At 35.8% G+C, this 21,645-nt stretch overlaps 1 protein-coding gene across 2 annotated transcripts in view; it reads right to left on the bottom strand.

The window, feature by feature from the left end:
- Nucleotides 1-263: 263 nt before the first annotated feature.
- The window catches only part of AGMO (alkylglycerol monooxygenase), a 187,072-nt gene continuing 165,690 nt past the window's right edge, over nt 264-21,645 (bottom strand). Inside the window, exons 13-14 of one of the 2 annotated variants that reach the window (XM_026799496.2) lie at nt 16,207-16,301; nt 264-783 (exon numbers count right to left, since the gene is read on the bottom strand). In XM_026799496.2, coding sequence (XP_026655297.2) covers nt 738-783; nt 16,207-16,301 — 141 coding nt within the window. In that variant the 3' untranslated portion in view covers nt 264-737. The remainder of the gene's footprint in view (nt 784-16,206; nt 16,302-21,645) is intronic. The other variant, XM_005480836.2, reaches the window with a different exon arrangement.

The following is a 21,645-nucleotide window of genomic DNA, read 5'->3' on the forward strand; positions in this document are numbered from 1 at the left end:
CCGGTTTGATCACTCTCTGAAGTTGGCAGTGCAGGTGTATTCTGTAAATAACTCAGCTTAAGCTGCATATCTGCATTATACAACGCACGCATCAGCCAATTTTACTGAAGATGTTTCAACTCATACTAGGTCAAGTTATTTTACCATGCTGTTTTTAATCATTTTCTTACCTCAACTACTCATCCTCATGTAGCTGTATGCTATGAACACTGAATTGGGCATGACATGGAGATTCTAGTGTAATTCAATCATTACAGAAGAAATGACATTCACATATGTTTATGTTTAGCCTCAATAAGGAGACAGTCAATCACTTTATACCACGTTACATCAGATATGATTTTAATTATTCCTCTTGTGAAAAACACTTTTCACATATTATTACTAACAAAATCACTGCAAAAATTTAAATAGTTTTACATGGTTTTGAAGAACTTGTAATCCTATGAATGCAAAAATCTATGCTGTGAATGAATATTTTATTTAAAATGTGAAGAAATTAAATATTTCTTTAAAAAATCAAATAAAATTATTATACTCCCTTAGGAATCTTTCAATCCTTCATAGAAAATCACAAATCTCTCATATCATAAGTGAACTAATTGCAATACAGCATGATTCATGGTTGATTAATTCCAAGGAACTTAGAAGGTTATTCTGAAGTGCTGTTTCCACATTTAAGGTGATGTTAGATCTGCTCTTTCAGTGGTGTTTATCTTTGAGTGAAGTGATCCGCTTCATAATTTGGATTCCCCAGAATGCAGCAGAGAGGGAAAACAAGACCTACAACACAGAATTTACAATGAGAATGAGATACATTATATGAGGTTGATTTGTTTTTTTGGTGGGTTTTTTTTTTAGTTTTTTTGATCTGTGAACATAATGAATGAGTGAAAACAGAGAATTTGAGAAAAAAACCCCAAGAATTCTAGGTATACTGATAAATTCACTTTAGAAAAAGATGCTTTCTTTTCTCTACTACTCTTTATTGTGGACATTCCTGATGAATTCAGACAAATGATCTGAAGAATGCTGACACTATAAGTGGCATGATAAGGTGTGAATAACCCTTAACAGGATCTATAGCAAAATAAGTGTTCTAATTGCAATACAATACGTAAGTATTTATTTCCCAACCTGCTGTTTAGGATGAGATATAAGGTAGATGGAAAACAACTTAAAAGTGCAATACTCTTTACCTTGTCCTCAGCTCTCTGCAACTTAATTTTGTTTATTTGGTGAGTTTATTGTTTATTGAGAGATCTAATAATTTTTTTTCAAGATTTATTTGCTGAAAACTGCATTAGGATGAGTAGTAAAGATTTCAGAATAAAGTGTAAATTAGGTGATAGTTCTGTCTAGAACCCACAATGGAGCAATATAAAATGTGTATGCCCATGGGTGCATGTGATATTTTGTATTTAACATTTTCTGAAAAAAAAAAACTTTTGTCTTTCACATAGAAAAATTTCTCTAACTTGGAAAATTGCAAAATCTAGGCAGTTGTTATTGGTTACTGAAGTGATTTTTTTTCCATGAGTAAAACAAAATAATTTGTTTATACTGAAAGATATTTTAATAATGTAATTTTTTGCTTGTTAAAACAAACGGAACATTTTGACAAGAAATTTTTGAGTCAGGTTGTAATAATTCTTTTTTCAGATCAATCTCTAATCTAAAGGTGCTGACTAGGAGAGCTCTAATTTTAACATTAACATAATTTAACATTTGACATTTAATAATGCATGGCCCAAAGGTCTACTTCTGTCTTTATCTAGACAGTCACTCACTGAAGTACATGGGATCAGAATGTCCAACATAAATAATAAATTATCATAATACCCAAAAGGTACTAATTTTTCACTCAGTGAAGGCAGTGTCTGCTCTGATCGCTCTCAGAATCTTTTTGGGACAGGTACAGGCTTCATGCAATGTGTACTTTAGGTGTACAATATGCATGTTTAGTACCACAAGATGAAAAGAGCACAATGTAGGAGTAAGTAAACTAACTAAGTAAAATTCAAATAAAATACAACTAAAATCCCCCAATTCATTAATCTGTTTCTGAATTTCAATTACTTTCATTAAAGGCTTTAATTCTACTTGAGCAGGGGTAGGCTGTCTACTGTGTTTAAAACCTCTGATGACGCTGTTGGCACTGTACTTGTAGGCCTATTTGCAGGAAAGACTCATAAAGTGCTCAAAAAAAGATTTTTTTGGTAAGAATTTCAGACTTTAGGTATGAAAAATTTAACTTCTTTTTATTTTCTTGCATTATCACAAACACCTTGTAAAGCTGTATAGCTCTATTTTCACAGCTATGGAAAGGAAAGTCTTTTTAAGCAGTACTGCAGTCACACACTGCATGTTTGGTGAGATTTTTCTATGCTGAGATGCTCTGCAGAAGACATTTAACTGCAAATAACTATCTGTATTTCTTATCTGGCTGTTATGCAACTGAGATGAGTATAAATTGTGATGTACATAAAACAATGACTTACATAAAACATGCTCTTAGTGTGGAAAAATTCTGTCTATCTCCAGAAACAGAACTTATCCACTTGTCATAATTAGTACTTCTTTGACAGATTAATAAACTTTTTTCATTCTTCACCTCAGAAAGATCATTCCTATTCCTGGAAGATGCATTAAATATAGAACTATTTCATTTTTAGAAGAAGCACATTTAATGACTGAGGCACAGGGCATTTGTAGGGGATTAATGACTGTTGGGAGATGATGATGATCACCTGAAGAAGCACAGCCATGGGCCATTAAGCCCCAGGAAATGTCCTCAGCTAAAGATGGTTACTGCTATTATAGCCTGAAAATGAACAAAATATCTCGGGTGAATTTCTCTTTTTTAAATGAAGTGATGCAGTTTCTTCATTCTTAATTAAATTCTTCACTGTGAATTTCCTAAAGCATGCCATCAATGCTTGTGGGGGAGTATTTAGAATTGCAGCTATTATATCCAGAATGGAAAATCACATACTGCACACTGAGGATCTGCAAAACTAGTTTGGCTTCAATTCTATAAAATATATCAATTCTATTATTGACTCACTGCCTATCAATGTCAGGACTGCCAATATTTGATGGAAATAATGCATTCGGAAAACAATAATGCTGCAAGGTTCTGGGAGGTGCAGGGGCTAAGAAAAACCCAAACAGCAGGATAAAAAATTAAGGGGCCACATCCTTGCTTGCATGAGAGCAATTCTGGCTGTCTGTACTGCTGTAATGCTGACCTGCCCTGAACAGAGCCAGCTGTATGGGGCTACCAAGCAGAAACTTGCTGTGTAGGTTGGAGTTGAGTTTCTTTTGATTGCTGCTACATATTTTGGAGTTACAAGGCTTGACCCACTTGAATGAATCGTGCAATCAGGTGATGTCAGGAATGGAAAGCTGAGACGATACGTGCCAGAACTCAGAGCAGACAATAGTGTGGGCAGCAGGAAGCAGCAAAGAGCATTCCACCAGGCAAGCTGAACTATAGTTGACCAGTATTTTTCTAATGCCCTTGAGAAAACATATTTCCTGAATCCTATGTGCAGATATTTTGTATTTTCTACTCAGCACTCACATGCGAATGGGTTGGGGTTTTTTTTTTTGGCTGTTTGGCTTTGGGTTATTTAATTTTCTAAATTATTTTCACAGGAATACTCATTCCTTCTTATATTGTCCAAACCACTAATACTTGTCTTTTGATAAAAATATTCACATGCTGGTTTCATAATTCATCGGGTTTTGAAATAAAAAGAGAGAATTTAGTATTATACCTTTTTCTTTTTTTACACTGAACAAATCCTCCCCACCAACAATATGACATAAGAACAATAGTTTCACTTCTGTCTTAAAATGAAAAATTACTATGGACAGTACTCATACATGGAAGAAGTCTAAAAGCAGGATTTCTCACGACCCTATATTTAGCCAAGTTTAATGCAAACTTTTTGCCACTTTAATATAAACACTTGTTACATTTACCTGTTCAAGTAACTACAGATTAATCATAGACTGTCCTTTAGACTGCTGGAAGAGCACAAATATTTACATTACCTCTTTTCATATGGTCTATTTCCATACAGGCCATATTCTCTCCCTGAATTGTAGAAATGCAAATAACATTATTCACAAGAACAAAGATGGCTTAACTAATGGATTGACTGCAGTACTGAGTCTGCTATTCACAGGAAATTCCCACTGGAGCAATCGAAGTTTATTAGGCTCTAAAGTACTTTAAAATCATTAGCTGAATTCAGGCACCCACTTCTGCATGATTAGCTTTGTTGCTGAACACTAATGTTGTTTTCTGCCATTTTCTCTTTTGTAATGTCTTTGTATATCTGAGATGCCTAGACATGATGTCTTTCTTTTCTCCTGCAGATTTCATCTGGATAGAATTAGAAGGCTTTAGACATTGGTCTAAAAATGTAGACAAATATCCAAAGGTAGTTCTGCTTTAAGGAGGGGGAAGAGTCTTGAACCACACCACCTCAGATCCTTTCCAACCTAAATCATTCAATGATTCTCTGACATTTCTCAGATTCTGCCCAGATAAGTTTGCTCCAAATTTTGCTGCAGAGACAATCTGCAACTGTTATTCACAACTTCTGGGGTACAACATCATATGAATGGGCTTATTATATTGAATTCTCTGAACACCTCTGTGCTGGATAATGTATTCTTAGCTCTGGAGATGGATCAGGAAGATCAGCACATCCACATATTTCACTAAGTTTGCTGGTCACATCTTAGAGTGGACCTGATACTAGTAAATACGATAAACAATTAGCCCTCTCAATGTGATGCTCAGCATTGTCAATGTGATGCTACAGTAGTTTAACTGATACTAAACATGATTAAGGCTCTTTTTATGTTCTTTATATACAAATTTGGACATGGCTTCCTCACAGGTACGAGACATAACTTCATACCATCAATAGTAATGATAATGTAATTTTTAGACTTCGTCTGAGACTCTGTCTGGACTGTGTCTGGGTAATGTCACTGTCCTTTCAAGCTAAAAATGGAGATCATAAACTGATAAAAAGGCGGAAAAAATTATAATATTAATAACAAAATGATTGAACAAACTACTCTAGATTTCACAAGTAACCAAATGATGCAGTTTTCACCAATACCATATTTTTTTCCCCATTTCTCTACAAATGACTGTTACAGGTGCTGAAATACACAGAAGAGACAGAAAATTTATGTCTTGTAACTAGGGGAAGATGTTTAATATTTCTGGAAGTCAGGATTTGGATAACAAATGCATGTATCTTCATTCTCAGTACAATGTTTGGAGACGAGCAGTCTGAGGCTAGTAGAGAAATGCCATTACATTAGTAGCAAATCCAGAAATCACTAATGTTGTACAGTGCACAGACCAAGAAGATTGCACTTTAAAAAAAGTGGCAATAATAATAGATGGAAAAGAAAAGCTAGGAAACAGGAAGGTTCCTCCTCTGTGTGATGACTCCCTCATACTTGGAAATATATGCAGAAGAAAGTGGAAAGCCAATTTTTCTTTTTTTCGCGAAGGAATTGTGGATACAAGGGAACAGGGAGAGCTACAATAATAGTGGCTTCACAGCTTTTGTTCAAGATTTCTGTAAAAACAGCAGATGTTTGAAAATTCCTCATGAGGGCTCATGACACACCTTCAGACTACTGGTGCAGCAGGTCTCAAAGATCCAGCATGCCCCTGACCAAGAACAAGGTGCATATCTGATGTCCCTGCTCACTGCAGGGAAGGTGGAACCTGACTATCTCTAGAGGTTCCCTCTTAGCCTAACTATTCTATAACTCTATGACTAAGACTCTGTTGGCACACATGGGATTTAGCCAAGGATTTCCAACACCCTCAAAGTATATTGATAGTTCACTCAGAGTGGTTTCTTCTTTTATGACATAGCTCTGCTCACTATTAACAAATAATGAGAAAACAATAGGGAAGATATATATACACCTCCTTTTTATTCTGTTAAATATTTTAAACATTCCTTCTTTTATTAAAATATGGTCTGAAACTCTAAAGCTAGATAATGCATGAAAACTTAGGCTGCAAAAGCTCAAATACCTTAAAAGGCTTGTATTACCTACCCAGGAAAGACAAAGAAAGATCTGGAGAAAGAATATCTATTTCTCGGTTGCTTTCACAGCTGGACACATCCCCAGTATGAAATCAAGTGCACTGCAGAGATGCCTGAGCCAGCAAGCACATAAGCTGCTAAATCTCACGACAGCACCAGCTTGACTCTGTCTTTCCTGGCATTGCACACAAGCTAGTAAGTCACATTCCTCAGTTAAATACGTGGGGATTTTTACACAGGCAGTGCTATTGCAGTTATATTTAGACCTAAAATGGCTTATGTGCAAGCAGCATGTTATCTGGCATCATGTCCTTCACTGGAAGCCAGTCCACTGCCTCTCAAATCGCTTGTGTAGATAAGTGTATCCTGTTGAACTGTTACCTACGATTTACTTTTTCTCTTGAGTCACAGAATAATTCACAAACTAAGCACCAGGATTAGGAAGACTTTACCTCATTTCCCAAAAGACAAAAATAGTTACTGAAGTGGGAAGCTTTCCTGTCAGTCATATGAATAGGAAATCCAAAATATGTTAATAATTATTAAATCTTCACCTCATGATGAGCTAATGCAACCTGGAGACAGTATCGACACCATACTCATTAACATGAATATAAACTCTGTATCTCTTCAGTACAAAATTTGTCTCATAGTATTTCATTGAAACATCTGAGAATACATTCCACAGCGTTACCTAATTCCACCCATAAATTTCTTGATCATCCTAAAATGTTTATCTATTTCAAGTTGATCTCAAAGTAAAACCATTTAAAAGAGAAAAATCCTTTTTATAATTTAAAAACATTGAAAAATAACTTCTGAACCAAGCCTGTTTCATAGTTTTGCAATTAATTTCTAAAAAAATAAATTCACTGTTTAGAATATATCATCCTCTGTGCTTAAAAATTTCATAAAACCTGTGGACAAAATTTAAATTTACAATTTGCAATTCTAGAGCACAACAGTATTTTAGAGTTTCTTTCATATTGCTTTAGTTTTATTTCTACAAAACGGCTCTGAAAAACAAGTTCAAAGATCAACAGTTTCAGAAGACCTTAATTCTGAATATCACCTTTTGTATTTTAAATGTTATTTTTTCAGCCTCAATTTAGCCTCAAATTTGAGAAAAAAGAGCCATGGAAATTTTCTCAATTATTTTATGACATCAACAATTAAATTAACATTAAATCAACAGTTAAAAATAAGGCTTTTAGAGAAGTTAACAAAACTGATGGTAAAATAAAATTAAAAACTTAGCCAACCAGTAAAAATACCTGTTTAATCTGTTGCAGGCAAACAGGCCAAATGAGATTGAGTGAGTTACTGAGTCATTCATTGCAGAAATGAAATATGTGAGGTAGTCATGTCTCAGTTTGGCTAAAATTTTTGAATTTTTTATCTTAAACATTTAAAAAGGAGTTGTATCCATTGAGATGCAACATCTCATTTACTTTCACACCTCCCAGCAGCTGTAACATAACTGCATACAGCCCACTGCATCACTTCTAGCTCAAGCACAACTTGTAGGGTTAAATGTATGTCTGTAAAGAAGTATTTCACTTCACAAGATATTATTTAATTTATATGTAAAGAAGAGTTTAATCTTCATTATTAGAAAAAATATAAAGCTCATTTTACTTTAACTGATAGATTACGGCACAGATCTTATATTTTATCAAATTTATATTGTTCTCTTTGGCTTAAATAATTGAATGCTTTTAAATTCAGTATTGTAAGTGAGAAAGGCTGTATATATATATATAAGAGTAAGGGTAGGTTTTTTCTATGGTCATGGCTGTAAAAAATTTTTTGGGTACCACACTGCTTATACTTGCTTTGGAAACAGTTTTACTTAAAAGATGAGACAAATTCATTTAAAGGAGCAATGCAGAAGGGAGCTCTCCTTTATGCTTTCATCCTAGTTTGAAAATACAGGAAAATTACAGCTACAGGGGGAAAAAAAGGTAGTTTGAACATGGAAGAAAAACTGCTAAACATAACATTTCAGAATTTGGACAAGATAGTACCTGGCTGTGTAATATTTTCCAAAGAGGCATCTACAGACATATTCCAATCTCTTCAATCCTTTCATTTTTATTTCAGTTTAATACAAACTACAGTTTCATACTGAAGCAATGCAGTGTCCAATACCTCCATCATTAGCAGGCATAAAATATTCTTTGTTTCTATATGGATGTCTTAATTTCAGAGTGTAGCTGTATTGCACAACCACCCTGGCAGGTGGTGAAGAGAACCAAGAGTGCTCAGTCAGCTTAAAGAGGTCTGACAAAGGTGCTGCAAAGTGATCTCCACTCACTGGTATACTAAATAACCTCTTGAGAGAAGGATGACTAGCTATGAGCTCCAAAATGGAAATTTTTTCCATTCTATGTGGGGAAAAATATTAAAAAAGTAATCCCAGCCTTTAAGCATAACCCACAGACATTAGATCACTGATGGGAAAAACTTTGCTGCAGATGTTGAAAAGACGTGATGGGGAAAAGCTGGCTTCTGTGACTAATGGCAAATGTGAAAGAAAGGATTAAGAATGTGCAGAGAGGGATAAAACAATTGAGTGACAAGCAGAAGGGATTTCCAGTACAGTGAACAAACACCAGAAAAGTATTCAAGACAGACAGGGGAAGATCAAGGCTAAAATTCACTCTAGATGAAGACTGCTCTTAAAGCCAACATGTTTTAAGGAAAAATAAATCCTTTAATTGAAAAATGAAGAACAGAGAAGGCTGTTCTCAGCATTAAAAAAATCAAATCAACCAATTTCTGAATGAAGGAAATGGGTCAATATTCATTGATACCATAAAGGAAAAGGCTTGCCATGGAAGGCACACGTCCACGTTAAAGGTGGAACACAGCAATCCTGCTCACCAGCCCCCTTTTGAGGCCAAAGGCAATAAACTGTGACTGTTCTTAAGTTTTTAAGTTCACAAAGAAAAATATACTGAGGTTGATCCAGCCCTATGTCTATTCGTTTACATGGAAAACTGGATGTCCTGGCTGTTGGTGTCTCTCTTCCTTGCTCTCAGGAGTTCCGATGGTGTGGTTTTTCGATTCTATTCTTGCCTGGGGAAACTCCCATTTATTCCAAAAACTCATCATTTTTCTATTATAGAAGTTGTTATTGATATTAACCACAAATGTATTCAAATGAGCTAAATCATTCATATTCCCACTTATTATGTCAAGCCAATAGAATTGTATTGTTTATTAGGTTAGAGAATAAAAGCCTCATGGAAGTAATCTATGTGACTTTTTAATAGGAAAACTAGGGGACTATGGTTCAAATGAAACTTCTGAATGGAAGATGCAGAACTGAGTTGCAGAAGAAACACCCAGAAAGGAAAAATTAAAGATTGAATCACAAAATGCAAAAGAAACCAGGATTTTGATGAAAAAGCTAGCACTTATAACATTTCTAAAATATAAAAACAAGACAAAAATTTAAACATTTCCCTTTTCCTAAAAAATGTGAGATTCATTATACATTTTTAAAAATCTGGAGATGCTGAAGAAAACATGTAACTGAGTAGAGATGGGAGGTACTAGAGAGAGAAACCAAATACACAAATATCCTGTGAGGAATAATCATTAAGAAGGAGTATATAAGAAGAAAGAGTGTATAAGGAGTATATAAGAAAAAATTTGAGTCAGAGTAGTTCACAAACGAACCATGTCTCAAACAAAAATGCTGATACAAAAAGATATCCGTATCATTGTGAAAGATATTAACAGAAGCATTTATAAATAACTATTATATAACACATATATATTACTATGTTATATTTTATATATGAATTATATAAAAGAAACATTTAATGTACTGATTCAGTGACTGAAAGGTGGTGAAGTCTTTAGGGAGACATAGATAAGCTGGATATAGTAATGAAGCAGCTAGAAGAATTATAGAAAGGTTTAGAAAAATGGACCTGTAGGAAAGCTTGAAGCAATTCTGCTGTGTATTTTTGAGAAAACAAACAAACAAAAATACTCAGGAGGGGAGTAAGATCAATCTTTTGACATGTAAAAGACTAATATAAAAATAAATGATGATAACTAGTGCTTTTTCTAGGCCTTTTCTAACTGAAATTTTCATTAGATAATAGGTGGTTTAAGGATGGTGTGGCATGGGAATCAGCTATGTATGGAAGTTGGTCTGTAAATAGTTAGACAGGCATGTGTCTCTGTGTAGCTGTACTTGATCTTTCTGGCAGGATCTCTGCCAGTTTGGTATTTCTGTTTATTTACAATGAATACAAAAGCACTCTCCACCTCTAAATCACTTTTTTTCAGATCTACTTTGCCAACAGTGGTTAATAAAGATATGTCTGCTTAGCACAGGGAGTAACCATGACTTAGCAACTATTTTTTTTGCAATAACCAACCTTGTGCAACACTTCACCAATTTCAGTCTCAGATGTGGCTGTCACCTTAGTAAAAGTATGAAAAGCAGAATCTGATGTTTCTTTCCCCCACCACCCTCCCTACTCAGTTTCTGGCACTGAATGTGGCTGAACCTGCTTCCCATCAGAGAAGTCACAGGACTATAACATTCAGAGATCAGCTTGCATTGCCTCTTCAGACAATAGCTGCAGAGGCTGATGGCAGAAGCATGAGCTAATTTGCTCCTATTTTACACTCAGCATACTCTACACTAAAGCCACTGGATTGCATAATAAAAATAATTTGCCTTTAAGACTGAAAGAGTAATCAAGTAATTATGGTAAAAGCCTGGAATGCTGGGCTATTCAATCTGCATACTTTGCCATAGATTATGCAGCATACAGCAAGATAATTAGTCTCTACAGTTTCTTAGCTGCAAAAAGCCAGTGACTGTTTCCCCAAAAAAAGAGCTACTTTCCATTCTCTATTTTACTAAAATCCAAGATAGTTTCATTGACTACAGCAATTTCTGAGACGACAAAGCCATTTCAAAAAGATATGGATTTGGCCTTCTGTGTTTTTATTCTGACAACCCTCATATCAATAATTATGAATCCTTTTTTTGTATTTTTTTTTTTAATCTCAACAAAAATGTTCTTGGATAAATACAACAGACATCCTTAAGAATCAGATAATTTCATGCATTTTTTATGTTGCTCCAGCTATTGAGCAATCTTAGTTCCATAAATCACGGCACTGACCACTGAGCTAAAAATGGTGTGAGAATTTCTTTCTGTCTCATGATTATATTCCTTTTAAAAATTCACAAATCAAAGTAATATGAACAATAGCTGAGTGTTGGAAAAAATAGCAATCCAGGCTTCAGTTTTATAGCAACATATCCTATTCTAGTTCTAAGTTTTTGGGTTGGGTTTTTGTTTTGGGGTTTCTTCCCCCCTACATTGGACCCTGCATTGAAAAGCATGTTGTGCCCTGAATATGCTCATCTTGGAAAGGCAATTTGGTATTGTTGCATTTGTTTGTCAAAGGGAGGACTGAAGTCTCAACAATTGTTAACCTCTCCCATGGTGAGCTAATAAAAGGTCAGAGACCCACATGTGGCTTGCAGCCTGGGGAATTTCTCTCAGTGTTCTGCCAGGGATGGGACTGCCTGAATGATTTCTCTCATAAGTTTTAAGACATAAAATGCATCCCACTTGGCTTGCTGAGCCAAAACTGGACCCAAGGGTATCCAGAGTCTTTGCTGATGGAAAAAAGAAGTGCTTCCTATGGAAGCCACAGATGTTTTCCTGAGAGAGAGAGAGAGCGGGAGAGAGCACAGATGCTCAAATATTTCTCTGCTTTCCATTTCTGACTACCTGTGCTGGCAGTAGCTCCAAGAAAGGGGGAGGACAGAGGCAGGCATCCAGCTGCTTTCAATAAACCTTGGCAGCACAGGTACTGAATGTCTAAACACTAAAAGTGTTTAAAACTGATTTTTTTTCTGGATTTCAAACTCTGAAAATGTGAAAGCATGTGCTAGTGCTCCTCATCTTCTCATTTTGAGCAGAAATTTAGTAATCAGGATAATCACCCTAGATATGAAAGCAGAGAACTTTTAACTGTTAAAAAATATCATTCATAGAAGGGAATATCTGTATGAATATAAATATATACATACATAGACATTCAAAAGGATATATAAAATACGTATTTCCCATGCATTTTCTAGAAAGATTTGTTTCTTCCATCAGATAGTAGGCTGATTGTCACAATATGGATTTGATTTTGCATTGCAGGGCCATAGTTATCCCCAGTGTAACTCTGAAGTCAAAGAAAACACTAATGCAAAGTTATATTATAAACTGATTTGACCCAGAACTGTATTTACATCAGCTACCTCACAAATTTAATTGAAGTTGAATTACATTAGAATGAGGCTTATGATACTGTTTAGTAACTATTCATAGCAGCCATTTTTTTTGCCTATACATATTGATGTACAAAGATCCTTTCATGGATACACTTGATCAAAAGTCTCTGCTTCTGTTCTGGACAGGTTACATAGGCTGGTTTGAAACATTTATACTACCACTATTGAACACTTTCCTCCAGTTCTACCTTCTGAAATTTTACATAAGTATTTCTTAAATGTGATTAATTAGTCCAGTTAAAACACAGTAAATAAATGGAACTAATAAGTAGAAACTGTATAGCAGATAGGTATAGCTGATAAGTAAACAGCAGAACAGCACATAGATAAGACTGCAAACCTCCTGGATTTAATGGTTATTCATTGCTTAATTAATCAGCAGAAGCACTCTGAGTTAAGCTTACAGCTCACCAGTTTATTTGCTTATAATGAGGACAGCTCTATCCATCTCATTCATAGTTGCATACCTGTTTGCTACCTGCAGTCAGTGCCTATCCCTCCTGTTACAGCCTTTTTTCCTCTGAAGTGGAAAAACACCTGTCTATCAACAAGGGAAGTAAGAAGATGAATACTGATGTCTGCAAAATCTTTGGGAAGGTGCTTTGGGAAAGAGTAGCTCTATAAAAGTGCCATTTTCCCCAACAGACAATCAAAAGGGCATTCTCTCCACGAAATGAATTCTCTCCTTCTGAATGATGTTCACACACCAGGCTGCTTGAACAGCCACTGACCACTCTTCCTCAGAGCAATCCCTCTCCACCCAATTGCTCATCAAGACCTTCAAGACCTTTCACTTACATTCAATCCCCCACATTTTTTGGGTTTTATGTCTTGATTGCTACCTAGACACCAGACACTTTTTTCTACATCAGCTCAGAGATCAAAGGACATTGCAATATCCTCGCTCTAAAAGACAAACTGTTCTCCTAGCCAGTACAGAGCAATAGCTTTGGCTTGACACTTCCACAAAGGTACTGTTGAGTGTCTGAGCGCTCCTTCAAACCAGAGAAGCTTCCAAGCTGGTGAAGCCAAGTCCAACATGGAGGATAAAATATTTCTAAAGCATAAGGATATGAAGTTAGATCTTCTCCAGGTGGTGATCTCATAGCTTAGCCATATAGGCTTCTGCTCCCCTCTGAGAGATAGAAACCACCAGCAAGATGGATCATGGACGAATCCTTTTAGGAAAGAATAAGTGGTTTCACTTGACCAAGCCAGCAAGTCTGAGCTTGTCACGAATCCAGAAAAAGCCTTCTGTATCTAAGCTACACCTTGCCTAAAACTCTTCGAACAGGGAAAGGTGTTACGGGAATTTTGCTCCCTGTATTATACACTAGAGTTTGATTCTACCATGTCTTACTCCTTTGCAACTCATGTATTGCACTTCCAAATCACCAGTGCCTGACCTTTCTGATTTCTTGTCCCATTATATTTAAAATAGAAACTAATACTCCAGCAGTTAGAAAGTGAGCAATCATCCATTTTTTTTTTCTCCAAACTAATTGACAAAGTCAGGTGTCTGCCCAAAATAAAGCATCCCTTTGCAACAATAAAAATCAGTCTCTAACTACCTATTTAAAAGTAAGAATTAAAAAATTGCCAATTGCTGATTAAGAATCAAAGAGGTTTTTCTGAGGACTAATTAATCTAGGTAATATGTTTACCTCTAGTTTTAGTTTAATTATTTGAAATATTTGGCTCTGCTAGCCTTTTTAATTTTTTTTTCTACTCCTAAACTCATTAATAATGAATCCTTTCATATTTACTGAAATTATCCTCCTTTTCTACATTCTTCAAGCTCTCTCAGACTAGAAGCTTTTTGCAGTTTCATATCAGCCATATCATTTTTCAGAAGTACTATACAAACACATTGTTTTTTTGTGTAAGCCTGCATGCTTAAAAAATACTCTTACAGAAGTCTATAGGAGAACACACATTAAAAATACAGCATTAAGCCTGAAAATCTGAAAGAAATCCATTTTTTTCAGCAATGAGAACAAATATCTCACCTTTAAAAAATGATGTCCAAATGAGTAAAATAACTCACCAATAAGATAACCTTATAGAAAATCATAGGTACATCTGTAGTGATGGCAGATAATGGAATCTGAGGAGAGACTAGTACAGACAACTTGGAATATGGCTTTGAGTCTTATGATTGTTAAAGAAAATACTGTCAGATACCACAAGATTAGTCTATCTAAGGAATTTACTACTGATTTCATAATGACACCATCAGAGAACAGCTCCTTTATTTTTGAATAAAGGAGAAACTAACTGGTTCAAAAAGTTACTTGAAAGCACCTCCACCTGCTGCCAATCAGAGAAAAAGAAATGAGCAAGCTACCCATAGATTCAAAAAAACTTATTGCAGTCTACAGTTTTATGTAAAAGTATTTAGGAACAGAGACAAAATTGAAGAAGAACCAAAAAATTCTGAACACAGATACTGTGTTTCTGAACAGACAACCATGAATTTTTCATTGATAAACCCACACAATTAGATAATTTAGATACATAGGTTTGTTCTATCTGTAACTAGCAGCTTTCTGTGGGACTCTCTCACAGGGCTGGTTTTAATCCACAAATGAGAAACTGGATCAATTTGCTTTACTGTGCCCATTGGGCTATGAGCCATGCTAAAATACTGAGCAACTGTAACATGAGGAGTGAATCCTAGATGTCCTCTTCAGCCACACAGGGTGAGCTGGACCTAGTATCTTCCAAAAGGCTGCAACAATGGTAAAGGCCACTTTCTGATGGTATTTGGTTTCCAAAACAGGCCTTGAATGGACTTCTTGTTAAGCTGTTCTCCCACACACATTCATAACAAGAACAGGTAATAATCGAAAAGTGAAAAATTTATTCTTTGTAGTTTTTGTAATTTTGCCAGTGGTTTGTCAGTCTTATGAATTCCAAATCTGTTCATTCCTATGTGAATTTATACTCAGTACTGAAATATAATTTTCTGAAAAATGTGAGAAAGAAAGAAGTAGCATTTATTTATATATCTTTAATATAGCTGAACAATTTTAGAGTGAAAAGACATATGCAAAACCAATTCGACCTATATTAATGAATTTATCTCCATAACTCTGTATTCTCTTTATGAAGTACTGTACTGAAACATAATTTAAAAACCAAATCAAATAAGTGCTCCATTCTGATGGGATAAAACTTTAACCAGGGAATTGTGCAGAATGTGTAGTTCATTAAAAATGAAATAAAATGTGTAGTATGACACATATATCTGGAATTAGGAAATAATGGTAAAGACATATATCTATCATTACTCTGTCAAAATGCAAAGACTCATGTGGGATTGATACAACTGAATCCTATTACTGAGATGAGGAGAGGAAGAAATTAGCAACCTAAAAATCTGACTCTGGATTTGAGTATGCATTCTTGGGTGTTTTATCATTTAAGAAAAAGCAGTTGAAAATTATTGATCTCCACAAAAAGCTTTGCTGTATTTATGTAAGGTATACATTTTGTTTAGATTTACAAAAATAATTTTGTTCAATACATCTCATCCCCTCTGCTACACAAAAATCTTATCCAATAGATTTATTAATCAAAATTACCTGGCTATTTCAGTATGTGTTTCTTTTCCTGCAGATCACGTCTCATTATAAATCCTTGATGTGCCTGCATCATACTCGACTTTATCTTTGTAAACACACATTTAACCTTGTATGAGACATCCTACTGTATTGCAGACATCTACTCTGTAAAAACCTGACAACTTGACAACTTTTGGGAAGGCAGTACCTGAGAAGCCTCCAAGAACAGCCTCTCCTCTCTTCAGTCCAGGTGAGCTCATCTGGTCCATCAAGTCTAATACAATCCTTTTTATATACTGGCAACTAGGCAAAACAACACACAGGTTTAACAGTACACAATAATGCTGATTCTCCAGCTGATATAATCAGATGGAAATTTACAGCTTTGTTGTTGAGTGGGAATGTTCTGGCATAAATATTGAGTTCTCTTGGAAAAACTGGCTGCTCATTTCTTAGACAGACACGCTCTTTTCTTGGTAAAAACACCTGTCTGAATGACTGGTCACAAAAAAAATTGGTGCAGTTATATCCAGCTTGTAAACAGTGACAAGTGGTGCTCCTTAGGTCTCAGACAGGGTCAATTTCATTCCATATCTTTATCTGGGTAAGGGACCAAGAGTACCCTCTGTCTCTTTGCAGATGACACCAAGATCACAGGCAGTGTTTGATCTGTTTGAAGGCAGGAAGGCTCTGCAGAAGGATCTGGACATGCTTGATTAATGGGATGAGACCAAGTGTATGAGGTGAATCTTCAAGAAAGCAAAGTGCCAGAGCCTGCACCTGAGTCACAACAACTCCAGAAAGCGCTACAGGCTGAGGGCAGCGTGCCTGGAAACTGCCCAGTGGAAAATGACCTGGGAGTGTTGCTCAACAGCTGGCTGAATATGAGCTGTCAGTGTGTCCAGGTAGCCAAGAAGGCCAATGGCATCCTGGTATGTATCAGCAACAATGAGGCCAGCAGGACCAGGGCAGTGATTGTACACAGCACTGGTGAGGCCACACCTTGAATTCTGTGTCCAGTTTTGGGCTCCTCTCTACATGAAGGACATTGAGGTATGGGAGTGAGTCCAGAGAAGGGCAAGAGAGCTGCTGAAGGGTCTGGAGCCCAAGTCCCAAGAGAAGCAGCTGAGGGAGTTGGTATTGTTTTGTCTGGAGGAAGAAGAGGCTCAGGGGGAGCCTTATTGATCTTTACAGCTGAAAGGAGGATGTAGTAAGGCATGGGATCAGTCTTTTCTCCCAAGAAACAAGCAGTAAGACAAGAGGAAATGGCCTCAAGATGTGCCAGAGGAGGTTTAGATTGGATATTAGGAAAAATGTCTTCCCCAAAAGGGTTTTCAAGCACCGGAACAGCCTGCGCAGGAAAGCAGTGGAATCACCATCCGTGGAAGTATTTAAAAGACGTGTATGGTGTATGTGATGCTTACAGATGGGGTTTAGTGTTGGACTTAGCAGTTCTGCATTAACAGCCGGCCTCCATGACCCTGGACCTAGGACATTTTTTCCAACCTAACTGATTCTGTTTTTATGGACAAAGACTAAATTCCTATTTCTCAAGAAATAGCAAGCAGGCAAACCACTCTACCAGCTCTCACTCAAAAAAGCTCTGAATGCGAGGAATGCTTGGTTGCCATACAGAGGAAAGAGAAGACCTGAGATGTGCCATTGCCAAGGCCAACATATGGTGGAAGAAGCACCATTCAGAAAGAATCAGCTCTTGTCTCATAGATGAAGAACAGCACAAGGATGATTATTTACTCGTATTGAGTGAGTAATATCTTCTTAATGTTAAAGAGATAACAAAAAGCTAACAGGTCAGCAACATCTGCATGTTGGAATAAAACCCCTGTTAAGCTTAGAAAAGTTAAAAAGATAGGCCCTTGGGACACATGACAAATAAACATATAAATCCCACTTGCCTCTTCCCCACAACAGCAGCAGAACTCTCATAACTTCATTTTTGCTGCTCTCCTAAGGAAAATGCTCCTCAAACACTGATGATTATGACTCCCTTCATAGTTGTCTCTTTTTATTTTTTTCTTTCCATTGTTACACTTGACATCTTGCTCTTGCATCAAAAAATGCACCAGCAACAGCCTTAGAATAAACAACAACCCCCTGCTGGTTTTAGCTCTTCCCTCTTCAATCACTTTATCTCGTTACTCAGCCTGGCTGTAGGAACCATATGCATGTATGTATCCTGTATGAGACTCTCACCCCTCAAATACCCAGTTCCTGTCTTGGACAGCTCACATTGGACCAAGTCTATGAATATGTGGGTAGTGGTAACACACCCAAATGAATTATGAGGCAAAAAGGTCAGAAAGAATTTTAGCAAATGAAAACACTATTAAGTATTTACATACTCACATCATTAAACTGCTTTATAAGTGATATTTTGTCTTTACATAGGGAAAAAATGATACGTTTACTTTATATCGGTATGTCATTGAAAGCCTAGCAGAAAACTGTGACTAAAAACTCAGGTTGTGTCAAAAGACCAAAAACCAAACCAAAATAAAATCCTGGACAGACAGAGAATGAATTGCAAATGAGAAGCTTACAGGTAGTATGTAATTTTCTCAAGCTAGGGCATTAAAGGACAAGTGTGAGTGTTACAAGTCCCCTGTAGGTGAAGGGAACATGATGGATCAGGTTGGAACTTGGATTGTTATCGTTCTCAGTTATTGTAGTGATGAGAACATTATATATGCACACTCTAGAAATCCATTACCTGTATCAATTCCACAACAAGAAACACAAATGTACAGGAGTTTAGGATATTAGAAACATGACAGGAAGAACTTTTGGAAACAAGTTTGGTTCCTACAGTGATAAGAAAACATACAACAAATAGAAAAATAAAAAGAAAACAATAGTTTGTCCCAAAAAGCTTGCAGAACACAACAGAAGATAAAATATTTCCTCAAGTACTGTGCTAAGCTTTAGTCTGTAATAAAATCAGAAAATCTACAACACTTATATACAACAGAAAGATCCTGGAAGCCATGGTGACACTCAAAGAAGTACACATACAATGGGATTACAGTTCCTAAAATTCATGGGTGCATAAACCAGTGTTTCTCTTTATGTTCTTGTTATAATTTAATAACATACTGCTAGATAGAACTAGATTTTCCATATCAGAGTTTCTGAAGTGACTAATGTAGCCTAGAGTGTGCCTTGGAATTTTCTAGAAGGAATACATTCTAAATTACACAGCATTATAGTTGAATTTTTTTTTTTTTTTTTTTTTTTATTTGCAAAAATTAATTACCCCTTGGAGCATTTGTATGGTTTCTGTAAATAATTGTGTGGCCTGGTAACCTGTCTCAAAAGATTTATTGTGTATATTTTTTATGGAATGCTTAGCTGAAGCAGCACTCATATTAATGAATGCAGAAAAAACCCCAAAACATATATGTCAGTAACATTTCCTTTAAAGTTTTTCTGCATAGATAGAATAACACTGTGGCATGGAACTACAAATAAGAGTGAAATGCAAACAAAGAAATTTACATAAACAAATACAATATATCAAGAAAAATGAAATGCATGTAATGAACTTCAGCTATAAATTCTAAATTTTGTAACTCAGCAGAGAAAAAACCCAAAAAACTACAACCCAATGCATCTCCAAATCAGAAAAGTGGTGTGGAGGTTTATCAATATTAACCATCTGAGTGGCCAATTCAAACTGGTCACTCAGGTATTTGTTCCTTTCATGCAATAACTCAGTAGTGCAGTTCAAACAGATAGTGGATCAGGTTTAAAGAAATATTATTTAAGAAATCACATATATATTCATAAAACTCCTGAAGATGCTTTCTTTCTGAAAAAAGTTTACAAGTAGTACAAGTAGCTTCAAATCGGTGCACTTGGCAAGCAAGTCTCATTGAGATGATTAAGCCCATTTGAAGTTCTTTTCCCTGATGAACCAATCTTACCAGGTTGGTATGCTAAGGAATAGACATAGAGACAATTCACAGAAGTTAATCACTTTTGCACATAATCAAAAAATAACAGTAATTTAAGTAATCCATTCCTGTAGGTCGGCACTGGGAGCTTTTTTTAATTTTTGTTTGCTGTCACAACATCTCTGTAGCAAGTATAGAGAAAAATCTTATTCAAAGCTTTCATGTAACTTAGGGTTGAGTTTTTGTTTCCTTACTAAGACTTTGGTTATGGCTTTCTTGCAAGTTAAAGATTATGAATTTGGACATGAAACATCACCAGTTGGAGTTTTTTGATAAATAAATAATTTGCAATATATACACACTGAATTTTGTTGTCTGAAAAATCTCAAGTTTTAAAAATATTAGCTGTCTTTTATTTCCTGATGTTTGATATTTTTGACTCACTGAGAAGTTCTGTCTCCATCTGTTATAACTATAAGCATATTTTTAACTCTGTAAAATTCGTATAAATAATTTAAAATCATAAAAAGTAGTATTTTTTATTCATTCTTCAAGGAATAAGTGGCTACTAATATGCATGACTTCAGAGAATGAGGTACCAATTGTAAAAATCAAAGTGACTAATTTTAGTGTCTTTAAAATGTTAGGTTTTACAATTTTCTTAACATTTATATCTGAATGTTCTAATCTTAGTAACTAACAATGCTAATGGAATTACACAGACCAAATTAATCCCTTTTCTTTTGTGCCCAGTTGTTATTTAGGCAAACTTTTCAGTCCTGTCCAAATGATGGATAATTTATATTAAACACAAATAAAATGACCACTTTAGTAATCTAAACTGTAGATCCTCTCAGTTCAGTATTTCCAAGCTGTCCCTGTGACCTGTTAGCTTGTCTGCATTGCCACCTGGAGGGCCTCTCAGCAAAGTCAGGCTCCCGACTGAATTCCTCCGGTGAGATTCTGTGATAACACTCCAGGACTTAAAGCAGCCTCTCCTGCTCCAGGGGGAGATCCCACCGTGGTTCCCACTGTCCCCCACAAGCCCTGGAAAGTGCTGAGATAGCCTGGAAAATGTCTAGAAGCCTAACCAGGTGTCTGGTAATTAATGCAAATAGGAGACAGACTTCCCTAACCTCCCCTTCCCTCCACACTGCCTTGTACATTAGCATGTACAGTAATGATTAAATTAATTGTCTTAATCGTGAAGGCCTGACATTGGTTCACGTAGAAAACACATATGAGAAGCTGAGGAAATGAGACTACAGCTCCTTGAAAACCAAAAACAAAATGAAGAATTTAAATTCTCCAGTTCAGTTGCACTACCTAAAATTGTGGAAAATAATTAGAAAAAAGTCAGTCAAGAACTTGGACCATTTTAAAAAAAAGACAAACCAAAAATCCCCTACTGACTAAATATAGAGCAAAAGGTACCCACAAGGCATCATATTTTGGAAGGACAAGATTATGCTTCTTTGAATGACTGTAAGACAAGTCCTTTATAACAACCAGAGATAGAAAACTGGTTTTAAAATAATGCAAACATTATTAACATGCATTAACAATAATAATGTTTGCATTAACAATAATGCAAACATTATAGTAACTTTGTAGAAAGCGAGAACAATATGTAACAGCAAGAAAAAAACTGTTTTCTCCAAAATGACATGTTTGCAAGAAGCAAAACTTTCCAGAAATATAAGTAAACCTTTTCCTTATGTCCCCTGAGGAAA

Source organism: Zonotrichia albicollis, chromosome 1, assembly GCF_047830755.1.
Source record: "Zonotrichia albicollis isolate bZonAlb1 chromosome 1, bZonAlb1.hap1, whole genome shotgun sequence".
NCBI lineage: Eukaryota > Metazoa > Chordata > Aves > Passeriformes > Passerellidae > Zonotrichia > Zonotrichia albicollis.